Below are 20,748 nucleotides of genomic sequence, written 5' to 3'. Positions count from 1 at the left end.
TGTTAAACTTGACAACGTTGCTCGGCTTCGTATTCCTATGATTCAACAAGACAAACTCTCTACCGAAGCTGTAAGTGGAAACAAATAAACAAAGTCGCATTGGTTGTATTTCTCATTTTAGTGGTAACTTTGAAGATATTTTATCAAAAGATGTTGAATCAACGAGTTTCATGAAATTGCTGAATGAATGGCCGTTGGCTTCCAATCATGCGAACCGGGTTCGACACTCGGTTCAAAACACCAGACACACCATTCCCCGCTGTTTAAATTGTCTTCAGTGAAATTGTGTCGAATTGAAAGCAATGGCATTCTTATTTGTTTGTGGATACGCAGTAGGAGTGTTTAAAGCGACATATTCAATTGCGATGTCACAACTTAGTGTTCAGTAGTTTCGACGATTAGCATTTGTTGAAGGATTGTGTCAAATGAATAACAAATTCAATTTAAGCAGGTGATGACAGATATTTGTAGCAGTTAAAGTCTCATCGAGCAAAAAGTTTTTTTTCCTATTGTAACTTTGTATAAAATTAGCTGAGGTAAAAGCACTTGCCTAACCCACTAAAGTGAAATGTTTTTCTTTCTTTTTTTATATTTTACCGTAAATGAAAAATGTTTACAAGTTTTCTTACATTAAACCAACGTTTAAACGCGTAAAATCAGCTGAGATAGATTGCTCGGTCATGGTGTATCTGTGTCTACTTTTATGTTTTTAGCTCAGCGCAATGAAGGTACACCTTGTCGGGATATGGTTAGCCATATCATTGTTGATGCAAATTGCCATTGTGAAGGCACAAGAAACGTATGAAGAGCGTTTGTATAACCACATGAAAAACCTCAGAGAAGAAATTAGGATATTTAAACTATTTCTTGCCCAAGGTAAATACATATATTAAGAAAAGATGAAAAGTATTATGAAAGTATAGAATGCAAAATAGAATGTACCATAGCCTTCTACTCGAATGAATTAACAGAACTTGATGGAATCCTTTATAAAAGGAAAAAGTATTTCTTAAGTAAAGCAGATCAAAACACCAGTAATCTACATTTCCTGCTGAAATATGATGCTAAATTCAATATTTACTTTTGCGATTGTTCTTAGTCAAAGCTGCTTAAAGGAAAAAAAATAATTTGCAATTCAATGAAACTCGTATTAATTATTATATCATTGAGGGTCATGAAAAGACAGTCGCTACAAGTCTTTTTGTTCGCTTGAATGACGTATCTATATCAAGTGACAAAACAGAATTTCTTATTAGTTAATCAAAAATGGACAATCAAAAATACTTCGATCACTCGACATGTGTTTGTTGCCTGTTTACGTACTGAACCTAAATTATGCAACTTAAGAAGTATCGAAACTTATTGTTCATGCCGCTTTTATGCATAAAATGCATTAAATATTAAATAGTTCTTTCCCAAAACTGGCAGATAAGCTTTTAAAAAGTGACACGTTCGAAGGTTGGCAATATCTTATCTAAGCTATGAATATATAGTTAAAGATAAAATATTGATTCTAGTTAAGTCGTTCGGCAGCTGCCAGCAACTTTATGACGCTGGGATCACAAGAAGTGGCGAATACTATGTAAAGACAGGCCAAATGCTTGTGAAGACATACTGTTCTTTTGACAATTCAAGCGGACATAATTGGTTGGTAGGTGATTGCTACGAATACCAGTATGTAGATTAATTGATTCTAACTAATTCGCTGTGATAATCATTAATTTTAGAACTGAACTTTTTCTTATCTGCATTTTCGAATTATCTTTTGTGGCACCACCCAGAATCAACATAGGTAAGTTGCGATGTTTCTGAAAACCGAGTTCTCTTTTTAAAAAAAATGTTTACTTTTTAAACCAGACAAGCATACGGGTTTCCATTAAACATTTCTAAACATGTTTTTATATAAATTCCGAAATCTTGTTATTTATATTTCTTCAGTCAATGTTTAAAATCGCCAAGAAACGTTTTTTTTTTAATTCTCAAGGTGATTCAAAGACGAATGAATGGAAAAATTGACTTTTACCGTAATTGGAGAAATTATACTTATGGATTTGGAGATTTACAAAGAGAATTTTGGTTAGGTAAGTTTTTCTGCTTGTCTTATTTCAATGTTTACTCTTTCACAAAAAATGTGCTTTAAATTCGTCTCCAGTCTATTAGTAACTGAGTTTAGCTCGTTCCAAAAAGAATGTTTAGCGTTTACGCAAGCACCAGAGGCCATCTACTTTAATGAATAATCATCAATTGCAACTACAGTGCAGCGTGCATGGGTAACCCCTTTAGATTTTAGAGCAAATTCGCAGACTCGACTCAATCTAAATTTCGTCAGCCGAGAGCTAACACCTCGGGTGATGCTCGAATCAACTTATGGGGATTTTTTATGAAATTATAGTTACGTGCCCACTATGAATCAAGCATCAAACAGCACATATAGAATTAATCGGATAATTAAAATAGATCCGCCACATAGCCAGGTGGCGAGAGCCCTGGTACGATGTTGGAGAAGCATTGATTTGATATTGCTCAAAAGAGGGCGGCTACATTTTTTTTGACAATATGCTAAGTAGGATGTCTGATGTGGATACAATGATTGAATTCTTTGCTTTCTTGTCAACTTGTCCCGAACGTCCACATCCGGGCACAAGCCTAGATCTAACAGCGAAAATAGTTAGGGTCCATAAACTGTCTAAAACTATGTATAGGGATGCTAGAGTAAGAATGGTGTACGAAATACTGTCCTATATGGTAAAGGAAATTTTTACAAGCTAGATGCCAGAGAAGATGAATGGAAGGTGCTAGCAAAAACTTGATTCTGGTTATATCGAGCTGATGGTCTAGATTTTGGTCTTGCACTTGGAAATATTTGAATTTGTGATAAAACAAAAGACATATTTGCGTTGCTTATTTAGATGAAGCTCAGGTAAAAGAACTGCGACAGTTGACTGAAAAACGCCAATCATGGAGACATTTCATTGGAGCTATTTTATACGCAGCTGGTCTGAAATAAATTGTACTTTTTTTGGTATATATTGATGTTTCAGGGATTTAGGGATTGAATTCCCATAAACACATAAAATATGTGTCTTTGCTGCTACTACTGTGCTAGTATGAGTTTTACCAAAATGTCTCCATAATTAGCGATTTTTAGCCAGTTGCTGTTGCAGTTCTTGCACCTGTGCTTTATCCAAACAGGCAACCAAATATGTTCATTACGCACAAAATTATGACCATTATCAGAATGTGACTAAACCGTTTCTGGAGCAGCATATGTCTACTGTAGATGGCTAAGGAAGAAGACGAACACGGCCTGAAAGAAAGCAAGTGTTTGTTCTAATCAATGTTTATAAACCAGGTCTGGACAACATCTATGCCCTGTTTGGTTATGGATCGCATACGCTGCGAATCGAGCTCGAAGACTTTGAAAATAATACTGTTTATGCTGAATACAGGTATGGATAGAATCTGACTGAATGAATGCAATTGATGGTAGACATCAAATTAGATTGCACGTTCGGGATTTTTATAAATATTACAACGTTATGTTTTGCATACTTTCCAGTAAAGTTAATACACTTATACAGCAGATAATAATTTATTACAAAAAGATTGTTCACCCCAGCTCAAAATTTTAAGTAAATGAAAGTTTTATGCAAGAAACTTTGTTTAAATCAACAATAAATTTGCTTTATGTTTCAGTCATTTCAGTATAAAAGGTCCAGAAGACAACTACATGATAAAGATAACAGGATACTCCGGTGATGCGGGTAAGAGAAAGTTTTCAAACATGCGTAACTGTCAAATTATCAGTGTTACGAAATTCTCGCGCAATTAAATATTATCACTAAATTGTTATGTTGATATTTACATATTCTTTTCCAGATACTGATGAAACGGCATTTACTATGGCGAAAGGTTTATCAATAAATTATACAAGTTTCCAAACACGACTTATTTTGTTTACTTATTATGATTAATTGTTCGTTTGCATCTTAAATACAAAAATCTTGTATAACTTTTCATCTTCAATAACATCAAGAAACCAGGACAGTGGTTGAGAGAAATCAGCGTATACTGTATTTCCTTAATTTAATATTAGATTGACATAATTCTCTTAGTCTTGATTTCCATTTGAACAAATAAACAACTCGAACAATTCCCATGATATCAACTTACCATCTCTTCGAATAATTCACTTTTCATTGTTGCGTAATTTCGTGTTACAGGTGACTCTATGACGTATCACAACTACTGCCCTTTCTCGACGTGGGATAGGGATCACGATGATTGGAGCGGAAATTGCGCAGTGGAACGCCAGTCCGCATGGTGGTTCAAGATGTGTTCATACGCCAATTTGAACGGGAGATATTACGAAGGGGGAGAAACGACATTACAGGGGACATTCTGGTTCAAATGGAAAAACTCTGGATATTCCCTAAAGCGAACAGAAATGAAAGTGCGACCCAATTAATTTGATAAAGCTTTTTGCTAATTCTAGAGATAGATATACAAACTACATTTCATTCGATTAATAGGAAGTATTTTAGTTGGATACACATTCAGTGCATTGTTATATGCCAGCTGCTATCTAATAGACTTATTGTTTTTTGCGCATTTGGTGAAGGTCAATAACCTGCGATTGACACTTTGTCGAATACTATAAACTATTTTATCTTTTTGTTCCCAACAACAAGCTTTTTTTTAAGGGAATGTATTTTCTGAGTAAAGAATTGTATTTTTATGATAACAAATTTCGTTGATTCAGTACAAAGTAGTTTTTATGAAAGTTTCAGCATGAGAATTATTGAAGTGAGTGTCTCCTCAACTTTCTTTAATTTGGGTTGTATGGACGCATATGTTCTACTGTAAGTGTACGACCTCAAGAATTACGCAGACCACGCGCACCATTTGGTGCATAATAGATGGCGCAGTTGTAAATGGTGTGGTTTGATTCCACCATTGATCAGTTGAGAACAGCAGCAAGCGTGCTCAGAACTAAAAGTTTGGCTTGCTGAAATGGTTGGCTTGCTGAAAATTTTGTTTGCTGAAACTTGTCTGCGAGAGTTGCTGAAGTGAAGTTCCAAGTGTGAAAGTTTATGGTATTTTTTATAGAACATTTTTAACAACATCACATTTTTCATCTGGCCTCATACTAACATTATAACTTGACTAACGATGTAATTCATCGAAAGTTGCGCTGCGTGTCTTTAGACAGGCACTGTAACCTAAATGAATGCAAAGCAAACAAAGTGAATCATATTTCTAAAATTCGAAGCTGTGTTTGCTTGACTGCTAACAAGTTATTATTAGTTTTGAATCAAATTTGAACTTGAAAAGATGGATCTTGTTTCGAATAAAATTTTGCAAATCATTGATCACTACTTACAACGCAGCATCTAATCAATAAATGCGAACTATGCTGTGGAAGTTCATGACAATGGTTCACCAAGCAGAAAGTTCTATTTTTATGCGAATTGTGTATGTTTGTGTGAAAAATTTGATAACACCTTCAAAACCAACTGTAGAATTAGACTGTTTAAAACTGCTATTTTACTTTGTTCATTTTTATGAAGTGTTTCCAGGTCATTTATTTTCAAACTGCTTGCCAAGTTTATTGCGGTATAGCTATTTGCGAGTAAAAACAATACGCCATCCCGAAGTGAAACAAAGTCAGTGAAGAAGTCGAAAACAGTGCGGCAATGTTCCATAAATATACTTTGAAAGTCTTGTCACACCATTGTTGCGTTTGTTCAAAGAAGGTAGTTCTTCAATTGATCATGAGGATATCCGATGTTGCAGCTTCCACAGGAATTGGACGCATCTTCATCTCCACCATCTTCATTGAGTATGGACTCTTCTTCCAAAAGTACCAATAAATTCCGGAATGAGATCTTGTGTGACCTCCCTCAATATACCTAGCAACAAAAACAAGCGTTTTAATTATTAGATTTTTTTTCAATGTCTTTATAATTTGGACCATGACCACTTATAGATGCGGCCTGATTTGTTACATTTTGCAGATTTTGATTACAGCTACTGCTAGTGTTTGACTGAAATTTTCGGAGATTTTGTTACTTTTTGCTGTCTCCTAATAATATAAAAACTTTTTGTTGCCTTGGGAAAGCAGTAGAAATTGAGAAAAAGTAAGTTGAAAAACGCTGAATCCAAATGTCATTGAAAAATTAACAGTCTGACTAAAATCTTCGAAATCAAGTTTTCTTTGTTTTTCATCATCTGATGATGTTAAAACCTATTGTGTAGTCTGGGGAAAACAGTACAGAAAGGGTAAAAATATATTTTTTAGAAAAATTTATTTAAATATTTGCAAAAAGGTAGGAAAATCTAGAAATTTCTGCAAATCAGGCTGTATTTTTAGGTAGCCATGTTTGGACTTAATATCAAATAAAAGGTTTAACAAGAGAACCGCACTTACAGCTTTGCTTACGTTAACTAAATTGATTAATGTTCTTTTTGGACCATTGGACTATCGTTATGTTTTTTAACCTTTATCCGACAAGTTTGCTGCTAAATGTTTCATGGGATGTAAATTGAATGTTAACATTACTGTACATTTACAAAATGTTACCTCTTATTTCCGAAAAACAAATAAAAAGAAAGAAAAGAAATATAAATTAAGGAAGTTTATCCAGAGCAAGGAATTATTTCACCCTTAGCATGAATTAAACATTTTGATAATTAATTTATTATTAGACTACTCAAAGCTTTCACCTTCCATTTAAGTTTGCGAACGTACAGCGTCTAAACCACCATCCAGCCTGACGACCTAAACCACAGTTTCCGTCCCAGATATCATTGTCGTTGTCATAAGTAGAGAATGGATACTTGTTGACATAAGACAACGAGTCACCTACAACAGCGTAAGAACAATCCAGTTGGGATTTATTGTGCATTATGGCTATATAGACAACGAAAAATCATTTTACGGAAGGTACCTGCATTTCCTTTGTATTTTCCAATGTGCAACACATAGTTTGACTCTGGGCCTTCAATACGAAAAGAACTGAAAAGAAATATGGAGAAGTTTGTTTATTCAAATTCATTAATTAGTACAGCTATTTTTGAATTCTTTTTCTACAATGAAATAACTTTGACGTTATATTTAAATACAAAATGGTTAGATCAACTACACTACAACAGGTAGCCTATGTGTTCTTCCTGCAATAGAACAAGTTCATTTTGTTCACAATTGTCTAATTTTTCCTTTAAAATATAATAGACTATTCTATTTGAAAATCTGAGTTTTACAACTACTTAAGTTAGAATTTTAAATAGGTGTTTTAATTTGCTGATGAAAGATTTGTTGCTGCAATCTGTACCATATCATTCGGTATGTACGTAGTTTGCAGTGGCTTCAAAAAAGAAAAAAAAAACTTTTTTCTCTAAAATTTATTTTTGCTTCTCAAATGGTTTTTAAACACAATTCTTCTTTTTATTATTGTAAAGTTACATAAAAGCTCATCTAAACTGCAAAAAATGCCTATATAGTGAAATATCTTCTGCCAACAAAATGTTTAATTTTATGGGAAGGGATTCGTTACTTAGTATAAGAAATGTTCTCTCCAGTACTTTTATAATAGTATAAAAGTACAGTGCAGTAATTATTTAATTATAGAAAAGAAATTAGAAAGGAAATTATTTTTGAGTCAAACTTTAACAAGTCCTTAGCACCAGTTCAAGGTTAATTAGGTAGAATCTAAACCTTTCACCTGTACTCTGCCCACACTTTCCTGTCGTTGAAATCTGTGAGCTCAATGCGAAGCAGAAATCTGTATTTGTCAGTGTTTGTTGAGACGATAGCGTACAGCTTATCCAAGCCTGAAAGACCGACAGATTTATAAGTTTAAAAGATAGGAATAGTGTTTGTGTTAAAGTTTTACTAAAATTATTTTTAAGCTACAATTTTTGCAGTACCAATCCAATATCCTTTTCCAATGGTACCAAATCCATTGGTGTAATTATTCCAATTTCTTGCAAATTTCACATCATCCCCAATCCGTTGCTGAATGACCTGAGTTTAAAAATATTTAATCCTAGAATTACCAAATGACATAACAATACTAAGAAAACATAATTTTATTTTTAGAACATGATTATTATCTCACATAGTCAGTAACATTCCTATTCAGCTGCATTGCCGAATGGCGAGAGTCTTGGTTTGGCAATGACTCGGTAGGGCGCTGGTTCGACACCGCTCAAAAGCATACGAAGTGTATTTTCCAAGATGGTGGATAGGAGGGTTGGCTTTTATACCTTCCGCTTAATTTATCTAAATCTTTAATGGCCCGCGTAAGCTTGGATACAGCAAAGCTCTTAGAATACGCAAATAATGACCTACAATTTCGAGCATGACTGTCATTTGCATACTTGATAACTTCAGTTCTCGTTATTAATCATCATTGTTTACCATTGCACATTCTGGATCGTTATTTTTCGTAATCACATAAAAAGTTTACAATTTCTGTAATTTTGCACGTTACAACGCTGAACTATGGCCATTGCTAGAAAGAACTTGTTTTATATTTGTTTCAAGTAGGTTTACTAGCAGCACTCTGTAGCTAAAGTATGCCCAAAAGATTGGGAAGTCAATTCAGAACACTTTGTTGTCTAATATAAAGAGCAATGCTGCTTGAATGTCGTTGGCTGCATACGTTGAAGATGAATTTTGTTGGAAACACATAGCCTCAGTATATAAGTTAATAAACATATTATCTCTTGGCGGAACCGGATACCAATGAATCAAGTTCCGGACACAGGTATGCGCAATAACCCACGTCCTGTTTTTTTTACGTCTTATTTTATAACTACAATTAAATGTTCTCATTTTTTCTCAAGTTAACATTATTTATACAAACCAGCCAATTCTGTTGCGTAGCAGGCTCACTGATTCGACAATAGACTCTCCTAAGATATCCTTGTGCTCTAACGTAGTATTCTCCTGAGTTGGTCACTCCTTGGACGAACAGCTCATCGCAGTTGTACGAGGTTTCGACTAAAAAAGAAAAATTATGATTTAACCCTTCGACGCACAGTGGCACACATGTGTGCCACAAAATTAATTATGATTCTATATCGGAAAAATGTAATATTTTGATACAAATTTCCGGTTGCAACAATTCTATGCATCAAGCTTTACTTTAAAACTAACAGTTGAAAACTTTAAACTAATTTTTTCAGACCTGTCTTGAAACTATTTTGCTTCTTTTAGCTATTGCTTCATAGGCGTGTTTGGAGCTTATTTTATTAGTTTATTTTTCTTGCTTCATTTAGATTTTTATTCAGAATATGCTTCAGAGTGTCTGTGACACTATTTTACTTTCATCTACTTTAGAAACTAAGGTTTACTGGTTGTAAGGCTAACTATTTTTGTGTGACACACATATGTGCCATCTATATGAACCTTAGTGGAAAAGTCTGACAATTTTTGCAATGTGTAAACAAAATCCTTTGTTTGAAGTTTTAGTATAGTAATTTGAAATGAAAATATATTTCAAGAAAACTTAATATTGAACTTGTTTTTATATTTTATCAGTACCAACTTTTGGTATTTTTAAAATAGTAATATACCGAAAATTCAAACATTTTTTCAATTGAGTGAAATCTCTCTCAATTGTGTGTTATTTGCATATGATAGTAACACTGGTGATGTGAATCGTTGTCAGAAGTTTGGATCTTAGGTGGAACCCTTTTTGGATTATATTCGTCGTCGTGTAAGCCTCTGAGGCCGAGGGTCTATCTCTTTACCATCTCAGGTTTACGATATTCTCGGTCTAAACTGGAAGGTTACTAGAGAGCACCCAGTCTTTAGCTTCATTATCCAAGACACGCAGACCTTCCACTTTATTGATGCTGAGAGATCAGCAGTCGCATTGATGCTATTCAACAGTATGGACCTGAGTGATCTTGCTGTAGCAAATGTAGCTCGACAGTTTCTGTTTGACTGAATACTCTTGTGCATAGCGGCTGCTCTCTGGCGGCCTCTCAGTGTGGTCCCGGACACATTGCAAGCATGGGATTGTAAAACTATAAATCATTCGGTCTCATGAACTATAACAGAATAGGCCTATTTAAATCAAAATTCCTGGTTTTCAATTGAGTTGACAGTATAATCTATTGCAGTGTTTTTTAAACTTTTTGATAACTAAATATTTTATGCATTAAAATAATGTTGCGGAACAACAAACTTAATGATGCAATAAAATAAAAAAACAGAAGAACAATTTATTCACGTTTAGTTTTTCACAGTTTGATGTTTGGCCTTGTTTGGATGAGCACAAAGTTGATATTTGGGCGGGAATTAAAAAAAGACAAACGCGAAGCTCTTGTGATTTTGGTTGTCGACTAATGTTCCATGAAACACTAGTCATACACTTATATTAATCAATTTCTTGAAGAACACGTGACGATCTTTCACGGAACACTAGTGTCACGCGGAACACCGGTTGAAAATCACTGATATTTTAACTCTACATTCTACTCACGTTCCGGAATAAACGAATCAAAGGCAGCTTGATCAGCTTCATCATCCTGTCCCAGAAGAAAAGATGGGTTACAGAGGAACACCAACACAATAGTAAATAACTTACAATGTGACAGCATTATGCGGTCACAGTATCTCCCCGTCGACCATACTAAGATAAACAAGATGTAAAAGTTATTGTTAATTTAATTTACACTATCAAGTAAGTTTAATAGGTAGGCCTAAGCTACGACTTTTATTTAATTTACAAAATCTATGATCGAATGCCACAAGGGTGGGAAGGTATAAGCGGTGACTATGTTATTTGGAAATTAGTCATGAAAGGAGTATTTTAGGTAACAAGTTGATTTAAAAATGACTAACTAAGCAAAGTATTGCTTGCTGGTGATTATGCTATGATTATTACAATTATCACTTCTGATATGCGTTTTTTTTTTTATAAAGATCATAATAACGATTACATGAAGTTTTTCACTCAAAATTGCTAATAGTGGAATTTCCTTATAGTGACATTGCCTATAGTGACTTCGGCTTTATTGACAGTTCTGGTAAAGTGACAGCCGTGGCAAAGTCCCATTTTTAAACCCCAAGTTTAACATTGAAGTGATTTCAACTAACAATGATGCGTGTTTATTTATATTTAGAATATTAGAATATATTAGAATATTTCTATTAGATAGTACCATCACACTTTTTAACTATTTATCTAAACAAAATTCTTGTAAGGATACTCGTAAATATGTTTTGTAGAACTAAGGCGTAGAACCCGCCGATAGTGACATTTAAAGGGCAGTGGCAGAGTGTAGCCATCTTGTTTTTTGGGTTGTTCACTTTTCAGCAAATTTTAAGCATAAACTGTGGTCTAACCCTAACTGTTAAAACACAAAAAAAAAACAGAAAAAAAACAGTGGAGGTGACTCGACTGAACTGCACCCTGGTCGTTTTTAGACAGCCCAGTACAAATATACTAAAATTTGTTGACAAACGTGAACACCCAACAAGTGGTTACGTTTCGTCACTGTTGACGTGGCCTTCGAAAAAGTGCATCACTACATATTGCCGAATTATACCTGTAGGTTAAAAATGGGACTTTGCAATAATATACCATTTGACTTATGTAGACATACCATTTCATTTATTTGGAAAAAAGACGATTGAAAGGTGTTTCCACTTGTTAAGTTCTGTCCAAGTTTGGAATAGGCTACGTCAACGCCGTTGGAAAACAAAAATTGCATTTTGGCAAATAATAAGGTTTTGAAACAAAGCGAAGGTTGAGACTCACATCGGAAATTTAGTGAAACTGGGGTTCGATAAGGGAAAAACATTTTCCGGGATTATGTGGAGAAAAAATAATTTGAACATAGGCGAAATGAATTGAATGAGTTTTATAACGTAAAAGGCTAATTAGCAAAAATTATATTTATGATGTAATAAAGCGCACTGTGAATACAGCGCTAGTTTCAAAATGCCGACGTTTTTGACAAAGTAAACTATTTAAAGTGTTCAATTAAACAGTTTGTTGTGTTTGTTAACAGCCTATTCAACGATCACTATTAGTTATCTTTGGAAATCAAGGCTTGACTGGCTAAAATAATATTCGCTCATGCAGTGGTTCTTAAACTTCTGCTCTGCTGGCACCACCTTAAAATCACCAACCAGTTCCCGCACCCCCTCCTACAACCGGCTGAAAAGTAGTCGCTGCCTACAGGTGGGAATGTTTGTTAAAATCTGGTAAAACAACTTTGCTTCTTACGTCATAATATAACTAACCCTAATAATTCAGCACCTCCACAACCCCTAGAAACATGTCTTGCACCCCTTAGAGGTGCGTGCACTGGTAGTTATGAAGCCCTGGCTTACACTGACACTTTATTAAAGATAACCTTAGGTGTCACTGTAAATGGTGTCACAATAACCTTAGGTGTCACTGCAAATGAATTTTATTGCATTTAATTAACCGAGCCTGCACTGAACAAGACGTTCCAACAAATTAATTTAAGAACAAAAAACAAAGCTCAGAGCCAATGAATTGAATGCTTGTATTTTATTCTGTATTTGTCTTTACAGTAGGACTGCCCATTGTTATCACTTGTGACTTCACAATCCGTTTTGTATATAGGCTACACGGTAAATTTATATAAGACTGAGTTTTAAGAAAACGCATTGCTGGTTTGACCATGTTTGACAAACCAAACTTACTAAAAATTGTTGCATTAATGCCATAAACACATGTCATTTGTTTACCACATCTTTAAACACAATCATGGAATGATTGCAACTGCAATTACATAGCTTGGATTACCACAAATTCATGATTACGTGGAATTCGTTGTGTTGTACTTTGTCACCAGCTTTCTTTCGATTCAGGAATTCTTCTTGTTTTACGTTCTTTGCCATTGCGTTTAAAACAGACAAAATTTTTATTGTACATGAGGTGTGAACACTGCATATGTGACTTGCTACAACTATAAGCAAATTACGTGATACAGTGAGTGCCAAAATCTAAACTGAAAATAGATAAAAGAGGAAAACTTTAATTTGGCTTCAAAGGATAGACGAAAGCTAAAGGTTTGCAATAGTTTACCACGAAGGTCCTAGAACCTAGAAATTTTGTCCCTAGTATATCCCTTGCCCAGTGCCCACTGCATCAAAATTAATTTAGATTGATTAGCTTTATTCGTCTAAGAATCTGGGCACTTTTATGTATCTTCTTCACTATATTTGCTTTTTAATAGATAAAATTTTCCACCGCAGTAGCAAAAATTTATCTCACAATTAGAACGTATACGATGTATATGCATTTTGGGTATGACGTGCATTGACGATACAAACGTATAGAGATAGTTGCAACGCTTTTTGACGGATACAGTCGCGAAAGGTACTGTATATTATATATTTCAAACCCAACTGCTTTTTAAAGCTGCCAAAATAACTAAAGTTCTGTTCATATCTATAGTTATTTCCTCGCAAATGCTGTTGCGGTTTCAATTAGTAAAAGCGATGAAACTTGGCAAGCTTTTACACAGAAGTTCAGAGAAGAACCTTTCAAGAATGTTATCAATTCTAGTAAAACACTTGAAGCTTTTCTCGACTATTTTACGTTGTTTCAATATTTTGTTATACTTTATCATGGATTAGTTCTAATAGCCTGTATTTGCTAACCATGTCCTAACTATACTTGGAGATGGGATAGCACAGAGTATAAGACGTTAGCTTTCCAAATATTCAAACCTGGGATCGACTCCGACTTAAGCTAGTTGTTGAAAACACCGCTCACCTCTACCTCGGGTGTAATAAATTGGGTGGGCATAAATGCTGCAGGAAAGACGGCGAGAAAAAGGAATTGGCCATCTTACTTTCGTTAATGCCAAAGGCTTAGTACAATGAGAAACTAATTTTCTCATATCCGACACTTGAATCAAGCATGGGACCACCTTTACCTTTTACCCATCTATATTGAGCCTATTTGAGCTTTCAAATGTGAATTAAGATTGTATTGAGGCAATACAAACAAAGCTCATTCTGACAGAACACATATTTCATTTATCTTTTCTAACACAGCGATGTGTTAATATAGTTAATACAATCGATAAATAAGGATTTATCATGGCTGAATAAACTTCATCAAATTTTTAGAAATTTTTATCATGAAAGTCGCAAGGGCTAGATTTAATAATGCCTTTTTTACTCAAAGTAACAATTTTTTTCATAAACAGCTCTATTCGTGGACAAAACTAAGAGAAACGAAATAGAGGCAAACCAATAATTTGGACTAAAAATATTAAAGATTGGAAATATCTAAAAACAAACATACTTCACTTTTTTATTTGAACGAAAAAGTAGCGAAAATAGCAACCAATAGAATATATTACTTTTAGAGAGCACTAATTTTTGCGGATGTCTGAAGCAACCAATGAAATTTTACTGTGTGGTGTTCCTGATACGTAATGCACTCACCATCTTGTGTATACGGCTTAGATTTTCAGACTGCGTACCACATTCTCTAACAATGTCCTGTATACCGACCAAAGGATAGACATGTGATTGTAGATCTAACAATGCTTGATAAACACACAATCTATTGGCTGCTGCGCTTGGTTATAACAACGTGACCTGAGGTAGCCTTAAACGCAAGAAGAAGAAGAAGTGTACTGTATTACAAAAAATGTATTCAAGCAATGTACTCTTTGCAGTTCGTTGATGGCTACGTCAAATCTAGTCAATAATCAATAAACAAAACGGTAAATTGCTTAGACTGTTTACAATAGTCTAAGATATTTTGTATCTAGTTCCTGTAAATGTGTTTTTGCAGTCCCCTTCCTTGCTAAAGTGGTCGTATCTTCATTTCAACTTTCATCATTGATTGGATGTTGGTGTGCCAATTAAACCATATCAATCCGTGAAAGGATGTTCTTCCTCCAGCGATGTATCTATGCCAAATATGTGCCAACATTTATTTGAAATAAATGCAGCTTTGTCACCAGACAACTTGCCATGAGTAATTTCAACATTAGTTTATTTTTCACACGTATGTATAGGTCTAAGAAAGACTGTTTTGTTTAGCATACATTTATGTGCGTTCCTCACTAGAGCAAACTGTACTGTGTAATGTGTTGCTGATTGCTTTCACGATAGATCATAAATTTAAAGGTGCAGCACTGTCCAAACTTTATCAAATTTATAATATACTTTCACACAGCATTATTCTTATATTTACAATGTAATGTTGAAATGTATATTTTTTACTCAGTTTATATCTTAACAACATCAACATTCTAGCAGAGGTACTACAACTTTTAAAGTAATCTCAGTTGCAAAAGTGATAGACCTAGAACACTGGTAAAATCAAAATCCCGGATTGATTTTAAGCTTTTAACAGTAATCATTCACCTTCCATTGATGTTTGCATAAGCGCACCTTCTGTACCACCAAGCGCCCTGTCTCTCAACTGCGCAATTCCCCGACCACTTGTCATTGTCATTATCGTAGGTTGAAAATTCGCAACCATTCGAACCAGCGAATGAGTCGCCTGTAAACAAAGCAAGGTCCATTATCATTCTGAAGCTTCTGTTATTAACGGATATGATGGTGTGGTGGGGTTTGTCTAATCTCAAAATAGCCTGCTCCGTAAACTCAGTTGGTCGACATTACGAACAAAGAAACCTCAAGATCAATCGGCGCTGGTTTGATTCTCGGAGTGTACGTTTGAACAATGCATTTCAAGACTGCTCTTCATTCAGCGACACCTAGTGGATAAATAATTCACAGACAACACCACCTCAACAACAATCGGAAACTTCACGTTGCCAAACTCGATAACCGGCCCTGCATCAATTGTTCAAGGCCTCTACAAAAAGTCGAAAGTACCATGGAATAACCTATCAAAGGTTTTCTTAGTCCAAAAGAAAAGATTCATAACCAAATAACCAAGTACCGGTATAGTCGTGTGTTCATTTTATTGACAAGATTTACTGATGAAAGCCCTGGTGAAGCACTCCAAATGATGCTTATGCCAAACCGCACAAGAGCATGCGATTGTGTCTTTGGCAGGCACCTAATTAGGCTTTCTAGCCTTCACGTCTACTTAAACAAAATCTTCAACCATTGGACGTAAGTCTGGTTATGACAAAAAATGTCTTGCTTTTTGGCTGTGATACACACTCGCAGTCGAGAGCCTGCATGTTCGACTCCAGCCACCCGCACTTGCTGTTGTTTCTCTGGGCAAGAAACTTAACGATAATTGCCTCTACCTAGTGATCGATTTCGAGTTATGGGTAGTACCAAATTTATGTCACAAGTAAAGTAGACAACCGGAAAACAGACATTGCCGTTGGCTGCAGCGTGGGTCAGGTGTATGTCGGAAGGCGTACACCGATGCATAGCGCTCAAGTCCGCTTTCCCGCAATGCAGGAAAAAGATAAACAAACAAACAAACAATCAATTATCGAAATAAAGTTGCCACCGGGTAAAACTGTTGGATGTGACCCTGGTTTTTGAAGCTTCAATAACTAAATACCATTAAGTTGCATTGATTTAACATTAGTTACCGTAATTGATCATGCAATAAGACTTCAAACCATTTTAAATAGCATGGTAGAAATACCTGCAGTTCCTGTGTACCCTCCTGTGTGCAGTTTGTAATCATGTGACGCCCCTTCAACCAGGAATTCTCTGAAACATGTAAAGTTTAACAGGCAATCGTTTGCCGAAGGAGCCTCATATCTCTTAATTGTTTTTGACTAATGTTGCGGTTCTCGTTTTGTACCACTATCTCATGTTGTGCTTCTGTCCATCTCGCGTAATCTGCTTGGACACTTCGCGAACAAACTTGATCCGTTGCGCAGAGTAATCTTTTAGTTATCATTTCGTATTTGAGCAAGATAAACAGTTGGCTACCTCAAATGTTTGATTTGTACCAATTTTTTGTAGTTATAATATAAGTTTCTATAGTACTTTGTTACACAATGTAACCTAATATTTTTCTGTTAAACTTGATAACTGCTATATGCATAGCCGAATACATTTGTTATTTTGTTTTTGTTTTTGTAATGTTAAATGTTGTGCTGTTGCTTAGTTACATGTCTGTAACTAAGCAAAGATTATATTATTATAATATTAGTATTAGTTTATATTTTGTACTTAAACATTTCTCAATTGCGAATATTTTAAGCAATTAGCTGATACAAACTAGTCTACCATCCTATAAGCTTTCAACAGATAAAAGTTATACATTTGTCACAATTCAACCTACAAACCCGTATTCAGCCCAGGCTGTGTGATTACTGAAGTCAGTTAGGACGAAGCGGACACAATACTCCGCTGAAGAAGTGATGCCGTGGATGGTATTCAAGCCTAAAAGAAATTAAAGTGATTTTTATGAGATTTGATTTCATACGTCATTCATCCAATGCAAATACTCAGACAGCAAAATTCGTTATTTTTACATGGATTCAACGTCTCCAGATGTTGAATCCATGTAATTATAACGAAATTTGCTGTCTGGGTACTAAAATTTCTACAAGCTAAGTGTAAATGACATCATCACCAAGCCAAAAGTTTTCAGTCCATTCTCCAAACCCTTCAGTGTAGTTGCCCCAGTTTCTGTAGAAATTGACATGATTGTTCACTCTTCTCTGAATGACCTAAACATATGATGTACAATGAACGTATTTACGGTTGAAGCAGTTAAACAGTTGAAGCAAGCCAAAGCAAGTTCATAACTACAACCCAATGTGGTGGGGTAAACACTTGAAAAACAAATCAACAAGAAATTAATTACTCAAGTCAAAAATATTACCAGCCAATTTTTCCCGGTATCGGCATCTCTGAATTGACAATAAACTTTCTTCAGTTGTCCAAAAACTTGTACGTAGTATTCTCCATCTTCCATAACACCTTGGTCATATAATTCATCGCAATTACTGGAAGGCTCCACTGTACAAATAAAATACAACTAAGTGACAAACGCAAGGGGGCGTAGCTTTTAATGGAAAAAAGTATTTTTTAACATTTTCCTAAAATTGCAAATATAAAAAAATTTCCAAACCAGAATTTTTGAATTCGATGTGAAAATAAAACTTTTTGTTTGATCTTAAACCAAACAAACAAAAAACATAAAGTTGTTATAAAACTAAATTTGAACTTCGTGTTTCCCAAACTCTGAATTGGTTTCTCCGTGCTAAGAGGAAACGGTAGATTTTATTGGATCTGTTAACAATGATGCATCTGAAATATTTATAATGAAGCTTAAACAAAGTTAGTGATTTTAGTTGATAATCTACTTGATGTGCTTGCTGTAACCTAACCTACTTGATGCTAGTATGGTTTTTCTTTAAGGTAAAGATCAATCAGAAAAAAGCGGGTAATGACTCTTACAAACATATTTTCTTCAGTGAAACTTTGATAAACTATTTCACAAGAGCGTCTTGTTTAATAGCTTCTAAGAAATAGCTGCAAATTTCTCTGGTTTGGAAATGAAGAAACAATTACCTTGTAGGAATGTATAAAAATTAGCAACTTCACTAATTAAATTAATTTACTACTTCTTCATTTACTAAACTGAAACTTAAAAATTTTGCACCAACATTACGTGTATGTTAATTCGATTCAATGCGGATAAAAAAAATCATCTAAAATAAAGCAATCCAAATAGTTTATTTTGAGTTTAAAAATCACAAAAATTAGAAAGCTTTGATTATCCTACCGACATCACAAATTTTTTTTGAACCAATAATTTTTTCAGCAATATATTGACTGCAACTGCGTCTTTCCCACGCACATGATTTGGATGAAAAAATATTGCTAAAAAAGAAAATACTGAGATAGAAGAGCATCGTTTTTCACAAACTTGTACTATCAAATATAAGACAATAAAATAGTTGAAAAATTTTAGATCAAAATTTAGATTGTTTTGAAACAATTACGTGAATTTTTGAATTTTTGCCCCAAACAACATTCTTTGAACTTTTTACTACTTTGTTGCTTTTTACTCTTAAAAATCATCAGATCAGTTATGAAAAATATCTACCATCATCTTTACCAAATCCATGTAATTGGAAAATGAATAATTTATAATACTTTAAGCAAGGGAACAAAGCAAGAACACGACTTTTAACATTATAATATATAACAAACTCGCCGATGTTTCGGCAATACATCCAGTTTTCTAGCCTTTGAAAAAACTGATTAACATACTTCAAATAAAAAATGTTAAACAATATATATAACTTAATATTTGAGCTATGGAAACGATCAGTTCAAACTATGAAAATAGCTAAATTTATAGCCGAAAACGTTCGGGATTATTTATGGGGATGACTTATGCTGTTAAATGCCGTAATGTTGCCGTAATGCCGTAATGTTGCCGCATAAATCATCCCGTTAAATGCCGGGATGATTTATGCTGTTAAATGCCGTAATGTTGCAGAGTTGCGTTCTCTTATATTTAAAAACGTTGACCTCATTCAAAATTGTAGCATATTATTATATAACACTTACAATTCTGATAACTTTGAGTATTGCAGATAATAAAAACCAATATGTAGAAATTTATTTCTTACGTTCTGGAATGAATGCTTCAAACTCCTGTAAATCTTTGAAACTTCCCTGACCAAGCACTGACGTCAACAATAGGGTGGACACTAAAAAGAAGCAGCTATCTCTGGATACCATTGTGCTGGGCATTCTCTGAATTGTTAAAGTATGAAAGAAACTTTTAAAAGCGGCAGTTTTGTTTAACTCAATGCAAAGTGGAAAATTGTTGTATTTTTTTATATTTCCTGGAAAAACTTCTAAAATTTTATGAATAATAAAAGTGTTGATTGATTTTACAAAATGTGTCATGTTTTGGCTGCAAGAGTAACATGTTAACAGCATGCTATGTTCTATTGAAGCAATACCAATTGATTGAAAAAAAGTTTATATGAAGATAGTTGGACAAACATTATGGGAATTTCCAAATAAATTTTCAATAATCGAATTGATTTATTGCATGCACTAAACTATAGGGAAGTTAATATAAACGTGAAATTTTGTTTTCGTTTGTTTGTTTTGTTTTATTATCTTTATCCTGCATTGCGGGAAAAGCGGACTTGAGCGCTATGCATCGGTGTACGCCTTCCGACGTACACCTGACCCACGCTGCAGCCGACGGCAATGTTTGTTTTCGGTTGTCTACTCTACTTATGACTTAAATTTGGTACTACCCATTACTTGAAATCGATCACTAGGTAGAGGCAATTATCGTAAAGTTTCTTGCCCAGAGAAACAACAGCAAGTGCAGGTGGCTGGAGTCGAACATGCAGGCTCTCGACTGCGAGCCCAACGCGCTAACCACTCGACCACTGCTTCAAAAATGCTGTGTCAGTTTGCGTCATGAATACAACAGTAAAATATAAAATTATTTTAGCAAAACATTCGTTTGCAAAGTTAGTTCAATGTGAGGGCAAACATCACCAAATTACCTTCCGCAAGATTTCTATGGTCTGTAAACTTCCATTAATAAAGTCATGACATTCAATATGTAACTCCACTCAATGAAACAAAGTGGCAAAAGAGCTTCTTATGATTTAAGTATTTGTAAAGCAATTATTCGAAAACAAACCATTTTTTTTTACAATATTTGCTTTAAAACATACAAAGCAAAGAGATAGCCTTGTACTAATTTCATAAAATTGAGCTTCTTTGATAAGAACAAAGCAATTTTACAATATCCCCTCTTTAGGCATGTTTTCACGATAATTGAGAAACAACGT

General features: G+C 34.5%; 3 protein-coding genes across 4 annotated transcripts; 1 reads left to right on the top strand and 2 right to left on the bottom strand.

The window, feature by feature from the left end:
• The first annotated feature begins 655 nt into the window (after positions 1 to 655).
• On the top strand, positions 656 to 5,176 carry LOC145770210 (microfibril-associated glycoprotein 4-like). Its single transcript, XM_082581801.1, has 6 exons — positions 656 to 876; positions 1,518 to 1,651; positions 1,985 to 2,081; positions 3,353 to 3,449; positions 3,697 to 3,764; positions 4,224 to 5,176. The coding sequence occupies exons 1-6, from the start codon at positions 723 to 725 to the stop codon at positions 4,466 to 4,468; spliced, it is 795 nt and encodes a 264-aa protein (XP_082437927.1). The 5' UTR covers positions 656 to 722; the 3' UTR covers positions 4,469 to 5,176.
• Positions 5,177 to 5,750: 574 nt separating this feature from the next.
• Positions 5,751 to 10,642, bottom strand: LOC145770209 (angiopoietin-related protein 1-like). Its single transcript, XM_082581800.1, has 7 exons — positions 10,497 to 10,642; positions 8,871 to 9,007; positions 7,930 to 8,026; positions 7,725 to 7,833; positions 6,951 to 7,018; positions 6,727 to 6,865; positions 5,751 to 5,912 (listed from the first exon to the last, which is right to left on the bottom strand). Exons 1-7 carry the CDS (start codon positions 10,612 to 10,614, stop codon positions 5,765 to 5,767), a joined length of 816 nt encoding a protein of 271 aa, XP_082437926.1. The 5' UTR covers positions 10,615 to 10,642; the 3' UTR covers positions 5,751 to 5,764.
• A 4,002-nt stretch (positions 10,643 to 14,644) lies between these two features.
• LOC145770459 (fibrinogen-like protein 1) lies at positions 14,645 to 19,710 on the bottom strand. Of its 2 annotated transcripts, none has more exons than XM_082582115.1 (7): positions 19,555 to 19,710; positions 17,793 to 17,929; positions 17,541 to 17,637; positions 17,251 to 17,347; positions 16,599 to 16,666; positions 15,386 to 15,524; positions 14,645 to 14,925 (listed from the first exon to the last, which is right to left on the bottom strand). In XM_082582115.1, the coding sequence occupies exons 1-7, from the start codon at positions 19,676 to 19,678 to the stop codon at positions 14,820 to 14,822; spliced, it is 768 nt and encodes a 255-aa protein (XP_082438241.1). In that variant the 5' UTR covers positions 19,679 to 19,710; the 3' UTR covers positions 14,645 to 14,819. The 2 variants fall into 2 exon arrangements, with proteins under 2 accessions (XP_082438241.1, XP_082438240.1); XM_082582114.1 differs by lacking the exon at positions 19,555 to 19,710 and adding an exon at positions 18,699 to 18,829.
• Between the last annotated feature and the right edge of the window lie 1,038 nt (positions 19,711 to 20,748).

Source organism: Aplidium turbinatum, chromosome 5, assembly GCF_918807975.1.
Source record: "Aplidium turbinatum chromosome 5, kaAplTurb1.1, whole genome shotgun sequence".
In the NCBI taxonomy this organism is placed as follows: Eukaryota; Metazoa; Chordata; class Ascidiacea; order Aplousobranchia; family Polyclinidae; genus Aplidium; species Aplidium turbinatum.
Note: the sequence above shows the minus strand (reverse complement) of the source record. Positions and strands in the feature narration are given on the sequence as shown.

What these genes read in the sequence shown, in the direction of transcription:
- LOC145770210 (XM_082581801.1), top strand. Translation starts at nt 723, where the DNA reads ATGAAGGTACACCTTGTCGGGATATGGTTAGCCATATCATTGTTGATG. An exon ending in ACTGTTTATGCTGAATACAG is followed by an intron (nt 3,450 to 3,696) that starts GTATGGATAGAA and finishes TTTATGTTTCAG; the next exon opens with TCATTTCAGTATAAAAGGTC. An exon ending in AGGATACTCCGGTGATGCGG is followed by an intron (nt 3,765 to 4,223) that starts GTAAGAGAAAGT and finishes TTCGTGTTACAG; the next exon opens with GTGACTCTATGACGTATCAC.
- LOC145770209 (XM_082581800.1), bottom strand. Translation starts at nt 10,614, where the DNA reads ATGCTGTCACATTGTAAGTTATTTACTATTGTGTTGGTGTTCCTCTGT. An exon ending in TGATTCGTTTATTCCGGAAC is followed by an intron (nt 9,008 to 10,496) that starts GTGAGTAGAATG and finishes TTTCTTTTTTAG; the next exon opens with TCGAAACCTCGTACAACTGC. An exon ending in AAAGTGTGGGCAGAGTACAG is followed by an intron (nt 7,019 to 7,724) that starts GTGAAAGGTTTA and finishes ATTTCTTTTCAG; the next exon opens with TTCTTTTCGTATTGAAGGCC.
- LOC145770459 (XM_082582114.1), bottom strand. Translation starts at nt 18,828, where the DNA reads ATGCTCTTCTATCTCAGTATTTTCTTTTTTAGCAATATTTTTTCATCC. An exon ending in ATACCGGGAAAAATTGGCTG is followed by an intron (nt 17,638 to 17,792) that starts GTAATATTTTTG and finishes TCATATGTTTAG; the next exon opens with GTCATTCAGAGAAGAGTGAA. An exon ending in ACAGCCTGGGCTGAATACGG is followed by an intron (nt 16,667 to 17,250) that starts GTTTGTAGGTTG and finishes TACATGTTTCAG; the next exon opens with AGAATTCCTGGTTGAAGGGG.